Source organism: Malaclemys terrapin, chromosome 23 (genome assembly GCF_027887155.1).
Source record: "Malaclemys terrapin pileata isolate rMalTer1 chromosome 23, rMalTer1.hap1, whole genome shotgun sequence".
In the NCBI taxonomy this organism is placed as follows: Eukaryota; Metazoa; Chordata; order Testudines; family Emydidae; genus Malaclemys; species Malaclemys terrapin.
This window is the reverse complement of record NC_071527.1, coordinates 1,649,660-1,672,091: the sequence shown is the minus strand read 5'-3', so window position 1 is coordinate 1,672,091 and position 22,432 is coordinate 1,649,660. Positions and strand designations below refer to the sequence as shown.

General features: G+C 53.5%; 3 protein-coding genes across 4 annotated transcripts in view; 2 read left to right on the top strand and 1 right to left on the bottom strand.

Moving 5' to 3' along the window:
* Positions 1-291: 291 nt before the first annotated feature.
* Positions 292-5,430, top strand: LOC128828198 (tubulin alpha-1A chain). Its single transcript, XM_054012646.1, has 4 exons — positions 292-382; positions 2,916-3,138; positions 3,253-3,401; positions 4,221-5,430. The coding sequence occupies exons 1-4, from the start codon at positions 380-382 to the stop codon at positions 5,199-5,201; spliced, it is 1,356 nt and encodes a 451-aa protein (XP_053868621.1). The 5' UTR covers positions 292-379; the 3' UTR covers positions 5,202-5,430.
* A 7,397-nt stretch (positions 5,431-12,827) lies between these two features.
* Positions 12,828-19,024, top strand: TUBA1B (tubulin alpha 1b). The gene is made up of 4 exons (XM_054012181.1): positions 12,828-12,931; positions 15,542-15,764; positions 15,879-16,027; positions 17,812-19,024. Exons 1-4 carry the CDS (start codon positions 12,929-12,931, stop codon positions 18,787-18,789), a joined length of 1,353 nt encoding a protein of 450 aa, XP_053868156.1. The 5' UTR covers positions 12,828-12,928; the 3' UTR covers positions 18,790-19,024.
* The window catches only part of LOC128827955 (uncharacterized), an 11,156-nt gene continuing 4,757 nt past the window's right edge, over positions 16,034-22,432 (bottom strand). For both annotated transcript variants that reach the window (XR_008443135.1, XM_054012182.1), the window contains exon 2: positions 16,034-17,450. Coding sequence is in view for 1 of the 2 variants with exons in the window: in XM_054012182.1 (XP_053868157.1) it covers positions 17,302-17,450 (149 nt within the window). In the remaining variant the exon portion in view is untranslated. The remainder of the gene's footprint in view (positions 17,451-22,432) is intronic.

Sequence of the window (22,432 nt, the reverse complement as noted above, 5' to 3'; positions counted from 1 at the left end):
CCCCCCCGCGCTCAGCTGGGGACCCCAAAGACAGGCGCTCTCCGTGGGGCTGGGCGGGGGGTTCACACATGCTCCGGATTTCTCGGGCTGCGGATTCGTGCTGCGAAGCCGCCCCGCCCGCTCTTTGTCTGCAGGACGGGAGGGGGTGCGGGGGGGGCAGAGGGGGCGGGGCCATTACCTCATTCCCCCCCCGCGCTCTGCACCAATCCCCGGGCGGAGCCGGGCGAGCCGACCAATCGCGGGCAGGCCGGGCCGGTCGCCATGGCGACGGGAGGGTATATAGCGGCCGTGCCGCCGCGCGCCCCCCAAGTTCTCTTACAGCGACCCCCTAAGAGTCGCGCGGTAAGAACGCGGCCAGCGCCCCCGCCCGGCAGCCAGCATGGTAAGGGGGCGCGTGCGCGCTGGGGGGCTGCAGCCCCGCGCCGGCCGGGGCTCGCCTGGGCACCCCCCCCCCGGCCGCCGCCGCAGCCCGTCCCCGCGGGGCTCGGATGGAGCCTGGCCCGGGGCAGAGCCGGGAGATAAAGGGGGGGCGGCTGTCCCCCCCCGCGGGGGCTCTAAGGGGGGACGGGGGGGACACGCGGCTGTCCCCCCGCCGGGGGGGCTCTAAGGGGGGACGGGGGGGACACGCGGCTGTCCCCCCCGCCGGGGGGGCTCTAAGGGGGGACGGGGGGGACACGCGGCTGTCCCCCCGCCGGGGGGGCTCTAAGGGGGGACGGGGGGGACACGCGGCTGTCCCCCCCGCCGGGGGGGCTCTAAGGGGGGACGGGGGGGACGCGCGGCTGTCCCCCCGCCGGGGGGGCTCTAAGGGGGGACGGGGGGGACACGCGGCTGTCCCCCCCCGCCGGGGGGCTCTAAGGGGGGCGCGGCTGTCCCCCCCCGCCGGGGGGGCTCTAAGGGGGGCGCGGCTGTCCCCCCCCGCCGGGGGGGCTCTAAGGGGGGACGGGGGGGACACGCGGCTGTCCCCCCCCGCCGGGGGGGCTCTAAGGGGGGACGGGGGGGACGCGCGGCTGTCCCCCCGCCGGGGGGGCTCTAAGGGGGGACGGGGGGAGCCAACCGTCCAGGGCTGTCCCGGAGGTCCGGGCACTGGCGCTGCCTCTCATTACTGGTGTCCTGGGATCGGTCCGCCCGAAACGGGCAGCCCCGGTGCGACGGGGCGGCTGGACCCCGCGGCTCTGTGGGGCGCGGCCGGCCCCGGGGGCTCTGCGTGGAGCTGGCAGACGAGCCGCGTTGTCTGGAGCCGGCGGCTCCGGGCTCTGCCCAGCCCCTTTGGGCGCAGGGACGAGTGGGGCTGCGGGAAGGGGACGTGGCAACCACCAGGTCCCTCCCAGCTCCAAAATCCTTCCCGGGAGAGCCAGAAAGTGCCGGGAGCTGCTGGGCGCCGGGGCTGGACGGGCCACACCCTTGCGCCCCAGAGAAGGGCTGTCGGTCCGCCCAGCCCCAGAGATCAGGTCCCTTTAGCATCAGGCAGGGCAGCCCTGGCAAAGCCCCTGCCTGCCCCCCACGCCCCATGGATTGGGAGTTGGGTCCATGAAGAGGTAGCCCAAGGGGGCCTGAAGGAGGCCAAAGCAGGGAGAGGGCTCAGGCCGATGTGACCCAAATGATGATTCCTGGGCCAGCAGGGTGGGGCTTGGAAGAGAAATGTGCTTCAGAGCCAATTGATTTGAGTGCGCGTGCACATGCGTGTGAGCGCGTGTGCACACTTGTGCACATACCTGTTCATTCTAGTAGTGCAGTATTTTAGCTCCCCAGGCAGCGTCCCCAATGCCTTGTGAAGGAGGGGGGAGCTTTCCAAATGCAATGGCCATGTTTTCAATATTCGATTAAAGTGCATGAAAGGCCGAATGTAAGTAATGGGGAATTGCATCCAGCCTCTCTCTCCCACCTCGATGCTCACTCTCTCGGCCTGTGAATCGAGGTTTGACTTTTGTCCCGCCCGCTTCATTGATTGACTTCATTCCCATGTGGGCATGTTCTCCGCTGAGGTCAGCGGAGGGAAATTGGCAAACCAGTCTAATGAGATCATGCTGGAAATAGCCCCGTCTGTTAAGCCATGGCTGTCCGCACAGACTCCACCAGGCACGGGGCAGAGGGAGGGTTCGAATTTTCGCCGTTCCCTGGCTGGGTGTGGCAGCTCCGTTCATTATTCCCTAGGGGAGGCTCTCTTGGGGGTTAGCTATCTGTGCGTGTGGGAGGAGGCTGGTAGTGGGGGGACAGAAAAGCAATCGTGGCAGTTTGGAGGGTGATCTTACCAGGTACTGAGCACCCCGGAGGAGACACTGGGGACCAGACTCCTGGAAGGGCTCAGCGCACTCAGTGGGGGCTGGCTTCTCCATGAGAACAATGGGGAGCTGCTCCTTGTTTTGTAGGATTGGGCCCTTATTCACAGTAATACCCATTGCCCCAATCCTGTACCCAAATCAGTCGGCGTTTCGCCAGTTACTTCCATGGGAGCAGGAGCAGGCCCCACATAAGGAAAAACTGGGCGTGGCACAGACACTCCAAGAATTGTGGTACTGCTCAGTTGTTTCCAGTTCCCACCTGCCTCTCCACGGTTCATGAGTATTTTCTTCTTTTTGCTTCCTCTCCTGCCAATTATCTGTGCTCTTCCTTTCCCCGCAATTTGGAAAGCATCTGGTGCATTCAACAAGGGGGGTTACACAAAGGGCTGGCATCTGTGTGACCTGCTGCTGGCTGTGATACAGCCGAATACTGAGTCTGTTCAGAGCACACCCAGAGACAAAGCTTAATGGTGCCTGGTTTTATGCATCGAGGAGCCAAAAAGGCAAAAATGGAGGTTTCAAAGGGAGCTTCTAGAGATGCCTCAATTAATCAAAAGCCACTTATTAACATGCAATTGCAGACCAACCCAATGTGTTTCCATCTTCTCTTCCCACCTCCCACCATCTTCTCCGCAGCGTGAGTGCATCTCTATCCACGTCGGCCAGGCTGGTGTCCAGATCGGCAATGCCTGCTGGGAGCTCTACTGCCTGGAACATGGGATCCAGCCGGATGGCCAGATGCCCAGCGACAAGACCATCGGCGGAGGAGACGACTCCTTCAACACCTTCTTCAGTGAGACGGGCGCTGGCAAGCACGTCCCCAGAGCCGTCTTTGTGGACTTGGAGCCAACGGTCATAGGTGAGTACGCGAAGCCATCACTTTCTGGGCTCCCTTGTAACTCACGTGCCTATAGCAGACAGCTGCAGTGCATGGACGGCGGGGAGACAAACTCTCTGCCTTTCCTCTCCCCAGATGAAGTGCGCACCGGGACCTACCGCCAGCTCTTCCACCCCGAACAGCTCATCACCGGCAAGGAAGATGCTGCCAACAACTATGCCCGTGGGCACTACACCATTGGGAAAGAAATCATCGACCTGGTTCTCGACAGGATCCGTAAATTGGTAGATCCCATCTCTTTTGAGGGTGATCTGGGCAGGCCGTGAATGGGAAGCTGTTTGAAAGACAAAAGTTCATAGCTGATGGTTTCTCCCCCTGCCTCCCATCCCAACTAATCATATTGTTGATGTATTTAGTGTCACCGTATTTTCAGGTGGTCCTAAGGTGAATTAAAAAGTCCTTTGAAATAGAGTAGTCACTCAGAGTGGTATTGGGCTAAGAATACCAGGTAGTGAACACAGATTAGTAACTTTGTAACAGATAAAACTATGCCCTTTAATAACTTATCTGTTACACTGGATTTACATTGATGGAACTCCACCAAGTATGATGGAATGGGCCCAGATTTAATAGAACAGAATTTAGTCCTAAGAGGAAACATTTCTAGGATGGGAAGAAAGTAAGTGAACTTCCCGCCATGGTATAACTAGTCGTTCGATTATCCAATCAACTGATGAAATTACCAGGCAGACGGTTTAAAACAAACAAAGGAAGTATTTCTTCACACAATGCACAGGCAACCTGTGGGGCTTGTTGCCAGGGGATGTTGTGAAGGCCAAAAGTATAACTGGTTTAAAAAAAGAAATCTAGTTCATGAAGGATAGGTCCATCAACCCGATGCTCGGGGTGTCCCAAAGCCTCTGACTGCCAGATGCTGGGCTGGATGACAGATGGATCACTCAATAATTGCCCTGTTCTGTTCATTCCAGCACCTGGCATTGGCCACTGTCAGAAGACAAGATACTGGGCTAGATGGACCATTGGTCTGACCCAGGATGGCTGTTCTTAAAAATAACTTCCTTTGTGTTTCCACCTTCTTCTAGGCTGACCAGTGCACAGGTCTCCAGGGCTTCCTGGTCTTCCACAGCTTTGGAGGTGGCACTGGTTCTGGGTTCACCTCCCTGCTGATGGAGCGTCTGTCCGTTGACTATGGCAAGAAGTCCAAGCTGGAGTTCTCCATCTACCCTGCTCCTCAGGTCTCCACCGCAGTGGTGGAGCCCTACAACTCCATCCTGACCACCCACACCACCCTGGAGCACTCGGACTGCGCCTTCATGGTAGACAACGAGGCCATCTATGACATCTGCCGCAGGAACCTGGACATCGAGCGCCCCACCTACACCAACCTCAACCGGTTGATAGGCCAGATTGTGTCTTCCATCACCGCCTCCCTCCGATTCGATGGTGCCCTGAATGTAGATCTGACCGAGTTCCAGACCAACTTGGTGCCCTATCCCCGTATCCACTTCCCTTTGGCCACCTATGCCCCAGTCATCTCTGCTGAGAAAGCTTACCATGAGCAGCTTTCTGTAGCAGAGATCACAAACGCTTGCTTTGAGCCAGCCAACCAGATGGTGAAATGTGACCCTCGCCACGGGAAATACATGGCCTGCTGCCTGTTGTACCGTGGGGACGTGGTTCCCAAAGATGTCAATGCTGCTATTGCCACCATCAAAACCAAGCGCACTATCCAGTTTGTGGACTGGTGCCCAACTGGCTTCAAGGTTGGTATCAACTACCAGCCTCCCACTGTGGTTCCTGGCGGTGACCTGGCCAAGGTGCAGCGGGCTGTGTGCATGCTGAGCAACACCACAGCCATAGCCGAGGCCTGGGCTCGTCTGGACCACAAGTTTGACCTGATGTATGCCAAGCGTGCCTTTGTTCACTGGTACGTAGGGGAGGGGATGGAGGAAGGCGAGTTCTCGGAGGCGCGGGAGGACATGGCTGCCCTAGAGAAGGATTACGAAGAGGTTGGTGTGGATTCTGTTGAAGGGGAGGGTGAAGAGGAAGGGGAGGAATACTAAAGTAAAATGTCACAATGGTGCTGCTCTTACAGGGAGCTTAAACTATTCTAAACATTCAAAATGTTTGGTCCGATCAGTTAACTTCTATGTAGCAGTGTATGCCCAAATGTGTGTGTGTGTGTTGTCTGGTAACTGATCTGTGCTTAAAATCATGGAAAATTTTGGTACAGACCCAAACCGTCCACTTCTCTTGTGGGTTTGTGAATAAAAAAGCATTCCCTGTCTTAGAGGATCCGTGTCTTGTGTATTTACTCAACACACTCCTGACATCAATCTTCATTTAAACCTCCACACCACTGGTAGGGGCATGTAGTTGCACACAATAGACACACTTTGAGGGTCTTTTCGAAGACCATGAAACTGCCCTCTGCAAAATCTAAAACTGCGGACTTCAGTTGTCAAAAAGTCACTTATTTAAAAAAAAAAAAAAAAGCTGAATGTTGTGTTTTTTACGACTGACGCCCACACTTGTAGGGGAGATCTAGCCGTGATGGTTTTAAGCCACTACTGCACTTCCTTAAGCTTGAACTGTTTATGAATTAGTGCAGCCCTGAGTCTCACCAAGTCCTGTCATAACCCCAAGGAGCCCTAGTGGCCACCTCACTGCAGGGAAGACCAGGCCATGCTCTCCCCCATATGTTCTGTAAGCAGGTCTGGAAACTGGCCTCCTGTTTTCACTCCAGAGCAGACTTAATAACATTTCAGCTGGGTCCATTTGGGGAAGAGAGAGGGGTTCAAACCAGCCCGTCACTGACCCAGCAGCTAAAATAACTAAAACCAAATCAGTGCCTCTTATTTCAGGATGTCTGAGGGCTTTTCATAACCCCTCAACCAGAAGTTTATGAATCTGATGACTGTTGCTAAAGCTACATAGCATTACCCAGGCGACAGTGACATCTTAATCCCACATATCCCTTGAAAGCACAGTGTCTGGTCAAATTTTCCCCGAAATCTAAAACTAATGGATATGCTTCATTAATTTATTTTTAAAATACCCATTTAAACTATTTTCCTTGACTAATAAATATTTCTCTGCAGCATCTGCAATCAAAACTCTGCAGCATTGCGCTAGTGCATAAGCACATGGGAATTAAACAGTACAGCAAAAGCAAATCCAACCATTAGCCAAATTGAGGTGGTTGGAAAAAGCAAATTAAATCTTTCAAATATTTTGCTTTAGTCCTCTAAGTTGTGGCTTGCAACATCCACCGAAGACTTTTTAAAATATACAATTTTTACCATGAGAGAGTCAATTCCCAACTGCAGGTGCTTGCAGTCATGACAAATAAGCACCTAAAATTTGCTTGTAATTCTGTGTTGCTATTGGCTTTCACAATTAAGAGAATCTTCCCTTTCTCATTCACACTAACGGAACCCTGAGGCAGAGGAAAGGAAGGAGGATTTGTCATTCATGAATAAAGAAAACACAGGTGATCTTTAAAAAGGGTTGGTGGCTAGTATCTGTCTTCAATGTCTTCTGCAAACAGTGGAGTTTTCTATCAACCATTCGCCCTGGCATGGAGCATTTAGCTTTGACCTGGGGGAACACACGGGGGAAGACTGGACTGAAGACAGGGTGGAATCCTGGCCTCATTGGCAAAACCCCAATGACTTTGAGGGGTCCTGGGTATCCCCCAGAGCCCTAATGCATGATCCACTACTGAAAGTGTAGCCCCAGGCCTGTGCCCATTGAAGTCACGTAGAGTTTCACTATCTGGGTAGCCGTGTTAGTCTGTAGCCACAAAAACAACAAGGAGTGCGGTGGCACCTTAAAGACTAACAGATTTATTTGGGCATAAGCTATCGTGGGTAAAAAACCCACTTCAGCCATGCAGCTGAAGAAGTGAGGTTTTTACCCATGAAAGCTTATGCCCAAATAAATCTGTTAGTCTTTAAGGTGCCACCGCACTCCTTGTTTTAGAGTTTCGCTCTTGGTTTCAGGTGGAAGTTACTAATTTTGGTCTTAATCCTGTAGCCTTTCCTTACTGCAGAATGAGGCACTGTACCATGCACCTGCCTCCAAAGTTTGGCTCATAAACCATTCACTTGCCATCAGTATTTCAGACCAGATACATATAGGATAATGCCTGGACTGCACTGAGATGAAAGTGAACTGAGGGGTTTTGGTAACAGACTAGGAGAGAAGTGACTGGAGCTTCCAGGATTAAAACAGTTCCTAGTTTCACTTCTTTGTTTTATTTCTGTAACATGCAAGTTTAGAATTTTTAAAAAATTCCCTTATGTTTTTGCAAAACCTTCCTGGTCTTTAGTGCCCTTTACGCCAAAGGGGGAAGACAAGTTGTCAGCAGCAGCATTTCAATATTACCCTCATTTCACACCTTTTTGTCAAACAAGCTCAACCTCCCCCTCCAGCATTGTCAGTTCCTAAAGCCCTTCCTCCTGTGAAACAAACAACAACAGTTAAAGGGAAGGATGCAGGCTACAGTACCTGCTTTCAGTTAGAGCCACTCACACACAAAAACCCTTTTTGGTTGGAAAGATTAAAAAAGAGGCTGCTAAGTGGCACAATGCCCCACCTTTGCTATTCAATGTTAGCTCCAGAATGGAATAAATCATGGCAGTCAAACAAGGTGAAATTTGCGAGGGGAGAAAGGGTAGCAGGGCTGGGCATGCCTTTAAGAAAAGCTCATATTGACAATGAAAATGGGATCCGGGAAACAGCCCTGAATGCAATGAGCACAATGGTCTGTGTGTTCCCAGCCTGAGAAGAATTCATTCTAGTCAGGCATGCAGCTTTGAATACAGTATTTTTTGTAACATCCTGCTGCCATTTGTGTAGGGGAACCGGCAGCTTATAAACGATTTCCCAACATGTTTTAATAGTTATCAGAAGAACTCTGCTGCGTAGAGATTGGGCATTTTGCTTAGGTATTAAAAGCATCAAAGCTCTTCTGCATGTTTAATCAGTAGAAGAATTACAACTGGAGGACAATCACTAATGGGCTTTCTCCAGTATCCTTGTCTAAACAAGATGGCTACTCAGAGATGCTAGATGCAATTAAACACAAAGCACTGCATTCTTTGCTGGAGCAATTGGTCATGAGTCTAAAATGACTGATTCATGCATGCACAGGGACCATGCTTCAGAGAGCCACTGTTCAGATGCACCTATGCTGTCCTCCAGTGGCTACCCCGGAGACAAATAAACACAATCCATGTAACCTTTCTGGAGGGCAGTTGTGGCAAGCCCTTCCTTACCCATCGGGACTGAGTGCGTGTTCATTCTTGCAAACATCTAATCTTTGAGAGGTTTGCGTTAACTGGCTACAGGAACCCCCCTAACAAGTTTCTTAATCGCAAGTGTTCATTTCAACTGCCCTCTCTGCTGAAGTTTCCTGAAGGTGATCAGTTTACAGCTTGAAGCATGAGATTATTATTACCTGGTTTTATCAGTTTTCAGAGCAGCAGCCGTGTTAGTCTGTATCCGCAAAAAGAACAGGAGTACTTGTGGCACCTTAGAGACTAACACATTTCTTAGAGCATAAGCTTTCATGGACTACAGCCCCCTTCTTTTATCAGTGTTGTTGATCAGACAATTATCCAGGTCTTTATAAAAGCTATCCATTGATTTGACTTGACTTCCTGTGGCAGTGAGTTCCACAGGATAACAATATGGTGTACAAATAAGTATTTTTTTAATCTATAGACCTTTTCCTCCTGTACCATAGGACAACATAAGGGACTGAAACTTTTTTAACAATACCCCATGTAGTTTGCTTTTGCTTGCAAGTAAAAACTGCTTTGGGATGTGTAATACTTCTGTGTGAACGATGCTTTCCTAAGTCTTGTCTATATGGGCAAAAATGGAATCTGTAATACTCAGCCCAGGGGTAGCGATGTTAGAGGCTGCAGTGGAGTTTAGAGCATGGTTAGATGATGGCACAGTGATAAAAATGCACAGGCTTACCTGAGCCCTGTCTACAGCTCTCACTTCCACCCGCAGCCCTGCAGCAGTGAGAAGGGGGGTGGGGAGGGGTAGTAAATGTCTCCAGCTTTGCCAGTGTAGAAGCAGCCACTGTGTGAAAACAGAGGTTTCTTTGCAGCCTGTGGCGAGAGAGCAGGGAGGTTATTCATAAACCGCTCAGAAAAACAACAGGAAATAGGATTATTTAGAATGAGCCGTGTAAGAGATTAGATCAAACACATTTCAGTTTGGAGGTGGGACGAGAGAGGAAATGGAGCCAAAGTTTTGGCCTAGTGAAAAATGGACCATTTTTGTTTTATAAGTCTTCAGGTATTCTTGGCCTGCCCCTTTTGTTAGTCATTGTACAAAATACAGATCAAATAACACATCTAGCTAGAGCCGTTTGCAGATCCCGCGAGGGAAGGGAAGAACGTTGGCATGTTATCAAACCGCCAGCCAAACACATTCACATGACTCTGGGTCTGTCTGCGCTAGCCTTGTTTTCCCCTTAACATTCTCACAGTTGCCTACTGTCAATGCACTTCCACCAGTAGTAGCAACAGTGGGAAATGTTAGGAAAAGAGCATCATGCAGACAAGGCCTGAGTGCTAAACTCCGGGACAACAGAAAAAGCCCTGCAAACTCTGCATAAAAGGGGAAGGAGGTGTGGGTTTCCTTTCTGTCGTCCATTTTGCAAACCTTTAGAAGGTAGCCTGACAGGTAGCAAACACGGCTTCCACCCAAGCAAACCTCTCTATCGCTACAAAGACAGCCGCTGCCTGCCCCATTTGAAATCTGAGCATGGCCCATCCGTCGACTGCACCAAGCAAGTTCTCCTATCTATGAATAACCTTGAGAGAGAGCTCCACATCTTAGAACAAATAACAGAGGCATCCTGCTTGTCTCCAGGCGCTGGGGAGCAGGGAATGCTTTGCATAGCTCAACAGTGTCTCCTCTGGCTGACTGAGGGGTGGCATTGACAAGTTTCTGTGAAGACCCACATCAGAGGAGATGTACGCAGCTGGGCAGTATGCGGCCTCAAGGGCAAGGGATTAAAATGGAGACAACACAGAACGTGCCCCCAGTCCAAGTTCAAGAGATAAAGCTGGCAGGCTGAGATGAATGCTCTGCAACAAGCCCCTTCTCCCTGGGTTTCGGGTTGTGTTTGTGGGCCTCCTGGGAAAAGACGGTTGTGCCAGGAAAGCAGAGACTGGCCATCACCCTCCCAGACTGTTTTCTAGGTGAGCGTGGCCCGGCTGAACACGAGCAGGGCGCTTTTGACATCTGTCGGGCCCATCTGCGGGACAGAGCAAGGCCCACCGGCTGCAGATTGGCTCCCTTGTGTGTGCTTTGAGGAGGGGGCCTTTCCAGGGAGGGGAGATCGGCAACAGGCTCTGGCCAACAGCAGCCTGCGGCTTTGCCTTGCGGGTTTGAAAAGGCCTGCATTGCAACCATCATCCAATGCCCAGGCCTGCCCTGCTCGGTCCCTCCCCCTAACCTTACGTGGGTTATAGGATTTGGCACTGCAGATACCTGTCCTGTTTGCAACACACCACATGTCCAGACGCCAAAGGCTCACAATAGTGCACAGGGATCTCACTGCGATTATCACTGAAGTGCAAATAAATATCGCTGTGATTGCTGCTCTAGTTGGACTGGACCATCCCCCGCAATCCCCCAATGCTTCGGCCCTGCCCTCAGTGACACCCAGGCTCTGTCACCTGTCAATCACACCTCCCAGCTGCAGGCAGGTCCCAGAGAAGCCCAGGTTTGGGAATAAAGAAACTAGACCGTTGCAGCCCCTTCTTAAAACCAGGTTATTATTGGTGCCTATGGACTCCCCCTCCTGCATTGAGGGGGCTACAGAGGGTGAGAGCCCTACATCCTCTCCTTGCCCCTTGGCCTCTGCGCAGACTTGGTGCAGTGCAAGGAGCGGGAGAGGAGTCCCCCACTCCTGCTGCCTCCACTTTGCCTAAGGAAATGGGAATCCAGGCAACACTGCTAGGCCAGGGTGCTGCTGTTGTCGAGGTGAGCCTTGCCCAGAGCGAACAACAAACCGGCCATGCTGGGGCCACAGCTCCCCAAAGGGGGAAGCGAGCTAGACTCCTCTGGGTGCAACAGAAGGCAGAGGCTAGAGGGGAGCGCTACAGGGGGAAGGAGAGACAGGAGGATGAAAGGATACGTTAAATCCTGAGGGGTCCAGGGTTTGCAGGAAGATGTTTGCAGGGCATGTCCCTGGCTGGAGGGGTATGCTGCTTCCCAGTGTGCCCTTGCCAAAGGGCGGCGTTTACAGGGTGATTGGGGTGTGTGGGGATCAGGGCCGTAGTTGGTGTCCAGGGGGCGGTGGGTGCTGCTGTGGCGGGTGCCTGGACTGGCAGGGAGGGCGTTTGGAGAAACACTGTTTCCCCTTTCTCTCTCCCCTGGGACTGCTTCCCCTCTGGCTCCTGGAGGCTGGAGTTCTTCCCCAGGAGTAACCCGGGTGTGTGAGCCCAGACTCAGCTCAGCCCCTGCTCCCCTCTGGTGCGTTTCTTTGCTCCCGCGCCCTGCCCATGGGAGCCAGGCAGAGCCATTCCTGTCCCTGCTGCCGCATTTTTCCTCTGCAGCCTGGAGCCGCAGTCCCAGTCAGGCGGCCTGGCCCAGCTCCCCCGCCCTGCACACAGCTCTGCAGCTTGCTCCATTATTGATGGCATCCGGGAACCCAGACCCGGCTGCCTTTCCTCTCCTTCTGCCAGCCGCATCCTCCGCGCATGACGATGCAGTTTGACTGGTTTGATTTGAAAGCCGAGGACAAAGGCTGGCTGTGCCGCCCGGCTGGCGGAGCTCCCATGCAGGCCTCACAAAGCCCCTCCTAATGCAGCAGCTGCACTTTTCGATCTGGGCGCTTGACAGTAGCTTGCCAAGTTGGGTTTTTCTCTGCTCGCGGCGAATCTAAGCTGGCATCTGCGGGGAGAGGGCGAGGGGCTGGGGCGAGCGCTTCAGCTGCTGCTCAGCCTGAAACCATCCCAGTTATTTGGAAGCCAAATGTGCCGAGAAGCCCCCGGCAGCTGCCAGACATTTGTCTTCCCCACCCACCGGGAGCCGGCAGCATCTGCCCGGCTTGGGGGAGCTCTGGCCTGTCCTGAAAGGGCCCTTTGTTTCAAACCCGGGTTTCCCCGCGCGGCCCCGGGGTGTGTGAGACGCCGTCAGGACCCTAGGACGGTGGTCCCCCCCGGGGGTCCTCGCTTTACCAAGGGGGCCGCAGCGAAGGGCTCGGGGGGCTGCCGAGGAGCCAGGTTGCAGCCGGCAGAGCCGGGTGCGTACAGCGCCGAGCGCCGGACCGAACCACGCCCCCACGCTGCTGGGCAAACGGCCCCCGACCGGCCCGGGGTTCCCCTTGGACGGGGGTGTCTGTGTCTGGGGCCCCGCTCTGCAATCGGGGGGGCAGCGGGGTACCCCAGCTCCGGCTGCTGCTGGGGGTGTCCTGGGGTGGGGGGCGCCCCTACACCCCGCTCTGCGGCTGGGGGCGGGGGCGGGGCCGGCTGGGGGGGTTCAGCTGGGGGTCCCCCAACGCCCAGCTAAACACGGGGTCCCCCCCAGCAGCCCCCGCATTGTGAGCTCACAGACGGACGGGCCCGCCCGCCAATGGCGGCCGGGCTCGGGGCTGACGCAGGCGGCCGGGCCCCGCCTCCCCGGGGACGCGGCTAGAAAAGCCGCCGCCGGCGCCCGCCCGCCTCACTCGGTTACTTCCAGCGACTCTTCGCTTGTCGGGAGAAGTAACGTCCCCGCCCGCCCGCTCGCGACCTGCGCCCGCCCGCCCCGCAGCATGGTGAGCGGGGGGGGAGGGGGGAGCGGGCCGGGGGGCTGCGTTGGCGCCAAAGCCTGAGGGAGGGGAGGGGAGGGCGCGCGCCAGCCCCCATTGGCGCCTCCCTCCCTCCCTCCCGCCCGCCGGCCGTTACATTTCCCGCGCGCGGGGAAGGGGTCGGGCGCGTGGCGGCGGCGGCAACGGCCGGGTGCGCGCGCACCCCCCGTCCCTGCAAACCGGGGTGGGGGTGCTTTAAAATTCCACGTGTTGAGTCGCGTCTGCACGTGCGGGGCTCCCCGCCCCGCGGCAGCTGTTCCCTGGCACGACGTGTTGTATAATCCGCGCCCCCCCCCCCCCAGCTGCCGGTCCCCCCCCCCATCCCTGCAAACTGCCCAGCCTAGGAATGCACCACGGCCCCTCTCGTGCCCCCTCTGCACACTCCTCATTGCAAATACCCCCCCCCAGTGCCCCCCCATCCCTGCAAACTGCCCAGCCTAGCAATGCACCACGGCCCCTCGTGCCCCCTCTGCACACTCCTCATTGCAAATATCCCCCCCAGTGCCCCCCCATCCCTGCAAACTGCCCAGCCTAGGAATGCACCACAGCCCCTCGTGTCCCCTCTGCACACTCCTCATTGCAAATATCCCCCCCAGTGCCCCCCCCATCCCTGCAAACTGCCCAGCCTAGCAATGCACCTCGTGTCCCCTCTGCACACTCCTCATTGCAAATACCCCCCCCGGTACCCCCCCCGCCATCCCTGCAAACTGCCCAGCCTAGGAATGCACCACAGCCCCTCGTGCCCCCTCTGCACACTCCTCATTGCAAATATCCCCCCCCCCAGTGCCCCCCCGCCATCCCTGCAAACTGCCCAGCCTAGGAATGCACCACGGCCCCTCTCGTGCCCCCTCTGCACACTCCTCATTGCAAATATCCCCCCCAGTGCCCCCCCCATCCCTGCAAACTGCCCAGCCTAGGAATGCACCACGGCCCCTCGTGCCCCCTCTGCACACTCCTCATTGCAAATATCTCCCCCCCCCCATTGCGCGCCCCCCCCCCCGCCATCCCTGCAAACTGCCCAGCCTAGGAATGCACCACAGCCCCTCATGCCCCCTCTGCACACTCCTCATTGCAAATAAACCCCCCCCCCCAACTGCTGTGCCCTACTTCCCGCCCAGACCCACTGCAGCTCCTGCAACATCTCCCTCCGCACGCCCCAGCTCCTTGTGGGGGGGGGGGGGAAACCCCTACAGCTCTTGTCAAGACAAACCAGGGCGGCTCAAAAGGGCCAAGTGTTCCCTGGATCAAGTGTGGCGTTGCAGGGGAACAGGATGGCTTTTCCTTGCATCTCCTGCTAAAACAAATCCCTCCTCCTGCAGCTATTTGAAACGCTCGCTGAAGAGAAATGGCCACTGGGTTCATTATGTGGGTAGTTTCCAGAGGAAACATAAGCGCTGCATTTGGGGGGTTTATTGGATGCTGTAATTCCCTTGTCTTAGACTTGCTAACCTCCCTGTCGCCTGGGCCACAAGTGCCATCTGTTTGCAGAGGCAGATAGAAATGGGTTGGAGCAGGTGGGTGGGGTGTGCCTTAGGAATGTAAGTGGATTGTAAGAGGGAGAGATGTAGGCTAAATCTAGATCTAGGCCTAGGGTAATCCTGGGAGTGGGCCACTGGTGGCAGATGTTCCTGCAGAGAGTAAATCTGTGTGTCAGGAGAGGAACAATTTGCTTAGACCTGTCTGCTTTGCAGATGTGGAAGCTGACAGCCTCAGTTCTATTTTTTGAGAGTGGGGAACGGTCAGCTGATGGCTCGCAAGTGGTGTGATTGCTGGTAAACCACTCAGAGGCTGGTTGCAGTTGCTGCTTTATGCTGAATAGTTCATTCATTTTTAATGTTTTTTTCTTTACTAGACCACGGGGTGGAAAACTCCATTGCCTATTTCCTCCTTCTCCTCTGACTAAGACGATTCTTCCTAGGCTATGAGAAATGTGATCATGACATGAGATGTAGCATTCTTTATTTAGCTAACTAAAGAAATTCCCTCCCTATGCCAGTGGAGGGGCAGGTGTGGGGAGGGAAAGTGGGCACATGCAGACCAGAATCTGGATGCAAAATGTAATCCAATCCCAATGTGTGTCATAGGAAATCTGTTCTAAGGTGCAGGAAATCTGACCAGAGATTAGTTCACTAACTACAGATCCAAAACTTACTCCTTCATGAACCCAGCAATTCAGAGGCTATGCTGTGACTCAAAAGATCTCCTGAAGCACTGACCACATGCTACTGGAGGTTGGACCAAAGGCCCCGATATCATGATCTATAGACGTTGAAGGTGAATAAACAATACTAGTCTTGCCTTGTGACTGGGGAAAACCAGGCACAGAGCTTGCAGTTGGGGGACTGATCCCCTAACTCCCCGTGCAGTGCCCTGCCTGTCCATTGGACCACATCACCCTGTTCCCTTGTGTCGCACAGATGGATGTTGCCCTTTTAATACAGCGAGAGGAGGTCCTTGTTCCAAAGGGCATGAGCTAACCCAGAGCAATGAGGTACTTGGGAGTAATGGTTCAGGGACACTGTAGATACTGATTATAATGAAGTCATGTCACTAACTGTTTCCCTCCCTTTCTTCCAGCGTGAGTGCATCTCTATCCACGTCGGCCAAGCTGGTGTCCAGATCGGCAATGCCTGCTGGGAGCTCTACTGCCTGGAACATGGGATCCAGCCGGATGGCCAGATGCCCAGCGACAAGACCATTGGTGGAGGAGACGACTCCTTCAACACCTTCTTCAGTGAGACGGGTGCTGGCAAGCACGTCCCCAGAGCCGTCTTTGTGGACTTGGAGCCAACGGTCATAGGTGAGTACGCGAAGCCATCACTTTCTGGGCTCCCTTGTAACTCACGTGCCTATAGCAGACAGCTGCAGTGCATGGACGGCGGGGAGACAAACTCTCTGCCTTTCCTCTCCCCAGATGAAGTGCGCACCGGGACCTACCGCCAGCTCTTCCACCCCGAACAGCTCATCACCGGCAAGGAAGATGCTGCCAACAACTATGCCCGTGGGCACTACACCATTGGGAAAGAAATCATCGACCTGGTTCTCGACAGGATCCGCAAGCTGGTAAATACCGCTCATCTGAGGGGTTTCGTTCAGTGTCTTTATTGGTGTGTGGTGGGGAAGGGAGAAATCTTCAATCTGTAGTACCCCTCCCTCGGGTTACACTTGCGGGAGCAGCTGCCATACCAGAAGAGTCTAGAGACCCACTCTTGTCATCCAACAGCTGGTTTTTCTTTCTTGGAGCGTTGGAGATCTGTATTAGTCTGAGCTGGGCATGGCTCTGAAGGAATGTCACATAATGGGTACTTGGATGTTTACATTTGGTGGAGACCTCTGCACCTTCTAGCACAGGGATGTCTGATGCTAGGGCCACTCGATATATTTGTGACTCGTGTGACTTACTCATGCGCTGTAGAATGAGCTTTCATTAGAATAATGTTCCAATCCTCATGGCTGTAAAGTGGGGCTTCCACATATGGGACTGTAAATCAATGCAAGGCAGTGTCTGCTTGTGTCTGCAGACCGGCTGGAATGGCAGCTCTGAGACATGAGAACTCCTTCTCCCCCAACACAGATGCTTCTACCAACCTCTCACTGGGTGGTCACTTAACAGTAACATTTTACCCGTCAACCACTCACATGCCTGAGCATTGTGATAGGTTAGGGTGTGGCATGGGAGTGACCTAGGCTGGGAGCTGGTGCAGGCGAGGAGAGTGCAGAGGAGAGGTAATTTAGCATGGGGAAATCAGCAGCCCTAAACTGAGCACATCCTCCCCACTGATGTTCAGAGTGCCATGAATACTGAGCAAATAACTAGAACCCTAATTACTGCATACAAGAAAGGTGCTACCCTTGGTCTCTGCAATTCTCCCATTGACACAAGTCCTTTACCTATACAACTGGAATTTGGCCCCCTCAAAAGGGGTCTGCCTGCTGTCCTTGCACCTGTATGTCTAGAACTGGTGACTCTGGGTGATGCTTGAATTTAGAGAGATTCATCCCCCTTCTTAGGGTCTCTGATCTGCTTGAGTGACTTTGGCTCTCTTGTAAAGAGGAAGGAGCTGTGCGGCACAACTCAACTACCATGATGTGGCCCTCCTAGGACTGATGCCCTAGAAAGGGCTTAACAACGTGAGGCTGAGGGAGTCTCCTGCATCCAGTCCACTGCAGCCTGTGGAGTTAGACGTGTAGTAGTTCTACTTCAGCCTCTTCCTCCTTCCTGGAGACTGGGATTTGCTGGCTCACCTCCAGCAGCGGGGCACTGACCATTGGTCAGGCAAATCTTCCACAGTATGTAAAAGGAGGCATCTCATGGGATCAGGAGGAGTAGCCATGTCTTAGGATGAGCTTTCTAAGGGGTTGGAGTTTCCACCTGGCAGATGCCGCCAAAGAGGGCAATACGGCCTCTGATACTGCAAATCTGGGCTGTGGGGGGTCTGAACAGAGGCACAGTGGTCCCTCGCAGTCTCTTCTGAGATGGCTCCATCTAGGGATGAATGATGGACAGTTCAGTAAGCGTGATGGATCGGTATTAGGTGGAACTCTCACCAAAGCCCGCCTGTCGGGAGCTTTCTGCCCCCTGGCATAAGGGCAGATGTGTAGTGCATTTAACTGACTGGGGACTAACTAGAGCCTGTCCTGCTGCCCAGATTTAAACTATGCTGGGGGTGAGGGAAGTAGACACTCTTGTCTCCAGCCTCAAACCCTACATTCAGGCATCTCATTTTCAAAGAAAATTGTCAGCGGTGTGGGATGGAAGACTATTCTGTTCTCTCATACTACATAGCCTGTATTTGCAGCACAACTTGTACTAAATTCCTCTTGCTTTTCTTTCCACTGTCTTCTAGGCTGACCAGTGCACAGGTCTCCAGGGCTTCCTGGTCTTCCACAGCTTTGGAGGTGGCACTGGTTCTGGGTTCACCTCCCTGCTGATGGAGCGTCTGTCCGTTGACTATGGCAAGAAGTCCAAGCTGGAGTTCTCCATCTACCCTGCTCCTCAGGTCTCCACCGCAGTGGTGGAGCCCTACAACTCCATCCTGACCACCCACACCACCCTGGAGCACTCGGACTGTGCCTTCATGGTAGACAACGAAGCCATCTATGACATCTGCCGCAGGAACCTGGATATCGAGCGCCCCACCTACACCAACCTGAACCGCCTTATTAGCCAGATCGTGTCCTCCATCACCGCCTCCCTCCGATTTGATGGTGCCCTGAATGTAGATCTGACCGAGTTCCAGACCAACTTGGTGCCCTATCCCCGTATCCACTTCCCTCTGGCCACCTATGCCCCAGTCATCTCTGCTGAGAAAGCTTACCATGAGCAGCTTTCTGTAGCCGAGATCACAAACGCTTGCTTTGAGCCAGCCAACCAGATGGTGAAATGTGACCCTCGCCACGGGAAATACATGGCCTGCTGCCTGTTGTACCGTGGGGACGTGGTTCCCAAAGATGTCAATGCTGCTATTGCCACCATCAAAACCAAGCGTAGCATCCAGTTTGTGGACTGGTGCCCAACTGGCTTCAAGGTTGGTATCAACTACCAGCCTCCCACTGTGGTTCCTGGCGGTGACCTGGCCAAGGTGCAGCGGGCTGTGTGCATGCTGAGCAACACCACAGCCATAGCCGAGGCCTGGGCTCGTCTGGACCACAAGTTTGACCTGATGTATGCCAAGCGTGCCTTTGTTCACTGGTATGTAGGGGAGGGGATGGAGGAAGGCGAGTTCTCGGAGGCTCGGGAGGACATGGCTGCCCTGGAGAAGGATTACGAAGAGGTTGGTGTGGATTCTGTTGAAGGGGAGGGTGAAGAGGAAGGGGAGGAATAGATTAATCCTCTTAAATCCCTGCAGCATGTCCTGTGTCCACAAAAGTTCATCTTAAAACACTTAGCTTACTTGTTAACTAGGGAAGCGATGGATGGTACCACAATGGTATGAAGGAGCCTTTAAGGAGTACAGCAATCTGACTAGTTCCCACTGTTTCAAATTTTGATCATGTCAATTTTCCATTCGTCTTTGTAAACATATCATGTCTGAAATAAAAAAGGCTTTAAAAAAAGTTGCTGTGTGTCTAATACAAATCAATCATGTGTCCCACAGTGCATGTGGAGTCCAAACTGTGGGCCCACAGATCAGCCGTTCCAAGCTGCTCTGAACACCTGGCTAGTTCCTTCCCTAATGCTTGTGTCCTTCAATGTTGGCTTCCTTCAAAGACTATACACCAGCCCGGTGGCAGGCATGTGCCTCCCGCCCCTCATTCCACTGAGAGCCACTGAATGAGAATCTCCGTTCTTCCCTGCTTTAAGCCGACCTTCTGCCAGAGCTCTCCCTCAAGCTGCTTTTAACAAGCCTGGATGGTGAAGGTGCGTTCAGCTGTCTGCTTTCCTGCTCTGCTTACAGGTTTCAGACCTGTCTTGAACGCTAGGCTGTACGATGCTCTTAAAGCAGGCTCCATGCATTGAGCACTTGCAATAACCCAGCAGAACAGAGCTCCAGCTGTATTGTGAATAAACCAGTTTTTGAAATGACTGTGGGCCTCTCACCATAGTCACGGCAGCTGAACAATCGGGTAAAGACTCACAACTTCTGCCTGAGGCAGGAGGTAGAACAGCTTTCTTGTAGCAAAGGATGTTGGGAGATGCTGTGCCACAAACTCCAAAGTGAGGCTTGGCTGATGGGACGTGATCAGGCCTAGAAATTCATAGCTCAGTATCTCAATTTCCCTTCTAATAAGCCCTGAGCTGCTCTCGGACAGCAATGGCCAATAGAGAAAGACGTCTCCTCCAAACCTTGCAGGCTGGATTTTTATAACCTGCAGATTGGAGCAGTCTGCAGTGATGGGTGTTAACAGATGAAACTAAGATGGTGATAAAGCATCTGCAACGGGGGGGGGGGGGGTTGGAAGGTGACTTCCCCTAGGGGCAGTTTATTCCATAACTACCTGACAGGCTTTCTTGCACCTTGCTCTGAAGCATCTAGTACCAGCTGGTTGGTGATCACATGACAGGCTAGGAGCGGGTATGGGAATTCCTGACCTGCCTAGGGATTATGCAGCAGCTTTCGGCCAAGGTGGTGGGGGAAGCTGACCAGCTGTGTATCACCTCTATTCCTTGCAGCTGCAGCAGCACCTCCTTCCCTCCCTGGTCATCTGACTCACCTACCTTCTGTGACTCAAACACCCCCTCTTGCAGGGTGCACAGGCTCTCGGTGCAGCTCAGAGTACCCCAGCTTTATGGGGAGACTAGTGCCGGTCCTAGGGCCTGTCTGCATTAGGGACCCTGCACCAATGTCGTTCTGTTGCTGCATCTACAAGGGAAGTTTATGTTGAACTGTGATCTGCTCTGGTAACCTGGCTGAGCAAGTACCATCTTCTACCACCTAAGCACCAGTGCAGGTACACTGCTGGAAATGCCCCTACGGTGGATCGACGCCAAGGACTCGCTGTTGGCCCTGGTCACCAATGGCTCCATCCAGCCCTATAACCATCCCCTTAGTGCTGTATTTTTGAAATGCTGGGCAGGCCCTAGGTCTCAAGCATAAAATGGAGAGGAGGGTGGTTATGGAGTCATGTTTTTTTCTCCCCACTATTTCAAAATATTACAAATACAAAAAATGACGTGCAATCTGTCCTGTAAGGGGAATTGTCCTTTTAAGAACATCTGCCCTAGGAGCAAACACCGTGCTGTAAAATGTTTTAAAACATGGTTGTAATATGCAAAATACTATACCCTGTTTTCTAATCTATAAAGCAGATGAGCGCATACAGCACTGCTCGCGTTGTGTGCTGGAGACAATAGGCTTTACTGTGCCTGGCTATACAGCTAACGTGGGTTCAGGGTTAGCATGTGGTCTGTCGGGTTCAGACATTCTCACTCCTACCAGGGATCACCTCCCAGGGAAATTCAGGGAGCACTGTCAGCATGTGATTGCTTGTACAAGTAGGATCACATGTTCCCTGCCTGAGAAAGTTAATCTGCTTCATCCAGAACATGGTGGCTGTTACATCCTGGTGTATAAGGTTCCTGGAAGAAGTGCTGCTCTCCTGAAGCAAGGGAGTGGGAAGGAAGCAGGTGTGTGTTTGGGACAGGGCCGGCTCCAGGCACCAGCCCTCCAAGCATGTGCTTGGGGCGGCGCTCACCCGGGGAGAGCAGGGCCGCGGCCAGGCTCGGCGCCCTCCCCTGCTGTGCTCCCTGGCCCGGGGCACTGGGAGGCCTTTTTGCCTGGCGCGGCAAGAAAGCCAGAGCCGGTCCTGGTTTGGGGCATGAGAGGGAAGAGCACAGTGAACCTGTAGAAGGAGGGGTATCAGGAACACATGCAGAGGGATTTGAGATGCTTGAAAGCAAAGATGAGGGTGGGGAAAGCAAACGGGTGCTGGAATTTGAAGTGGAGAGAAATCTGGAGTGAAGGGAGGTGCATAGATTTGGCCAGTTGGCATATGAAAATGTTTTCAGTTTGTATTTAGAAGGTGAGACCTCTGGGGCAGGGGCTGTCTTTGTTGTGTGTGCAGTGCCTAACACTGGTTACCAGTAAAATGATGTGCCTAGGCGTGGCACAATTCACATAATAAATAATGTGTGTTAATTAATCCCCATTCAGTAACCAGAGACCAGACCAGCTACAACAACACCAGCCTAAGTCCTCCTTGGCCTGCAGATGGTGCTATTTGCACATGGCTCTTTCCAGAGGAAAGCCAGGTTGGGATCAGGGCCTCAAGGGCGGTGTGAGCTCTGACCTGGGAATTACAGCAACTAGGACTGGTCATCAGAAAAGAATGAAAATAGGATGTTCTTGCAGTGGCCCTACATTATATAATACTGGGCCTGGTACCCCTTCATTATGTGACATTACATATTAGAGAACATGGGCCCTTATTAATATCATAGACATATTGTCTGGCTTGAAGTTTCTGGGTTTTTTTGCTTCTCCAACTTTGTTTAAGGAGTAAAATGCAGTTGCTCGCCTCGTGTATTAAAAAATCAGTTGTGAGTTTTCCCCACCGCCCCCACAAAAAAAGCACGAGATCGGCTTACAAGTCACGAGGACTGTAATAACAACAGCTGGAGTGCTGTGATTTGCCTTTTGGTGCTGTAGCCTTTCGCGTTTACATTTTCTGCATGACCGTGCCGCCTAGAAGCGTTTTTTTTTTTTAGTTACAAGCGAGGTTCTCCTCTCAATTATGGGACCCCGGGGAACGGGGGCTTTAAGAAACGCACAAAATCTGGTGAGACTAGCTATAAAATCATGAGAATGGCCACAATATAGTCATTTTCCAGCCCCCCCCCCCCATTTCAATTCCTGGGGAAAACACTGGGGGCCAGACTAGTACTGGAGACAGTGATCCGGAGCAGAACCAAACCCAGGTCAAAGGGCAGAGCCAAGCTTGGGTCTGGCTTGACTCTAGGCTCCTGGGTCTTTCGGATAGTGTTTAGTGCCCTGCTGTATTCATTAGCACCCCACCCCCCATTAGGGC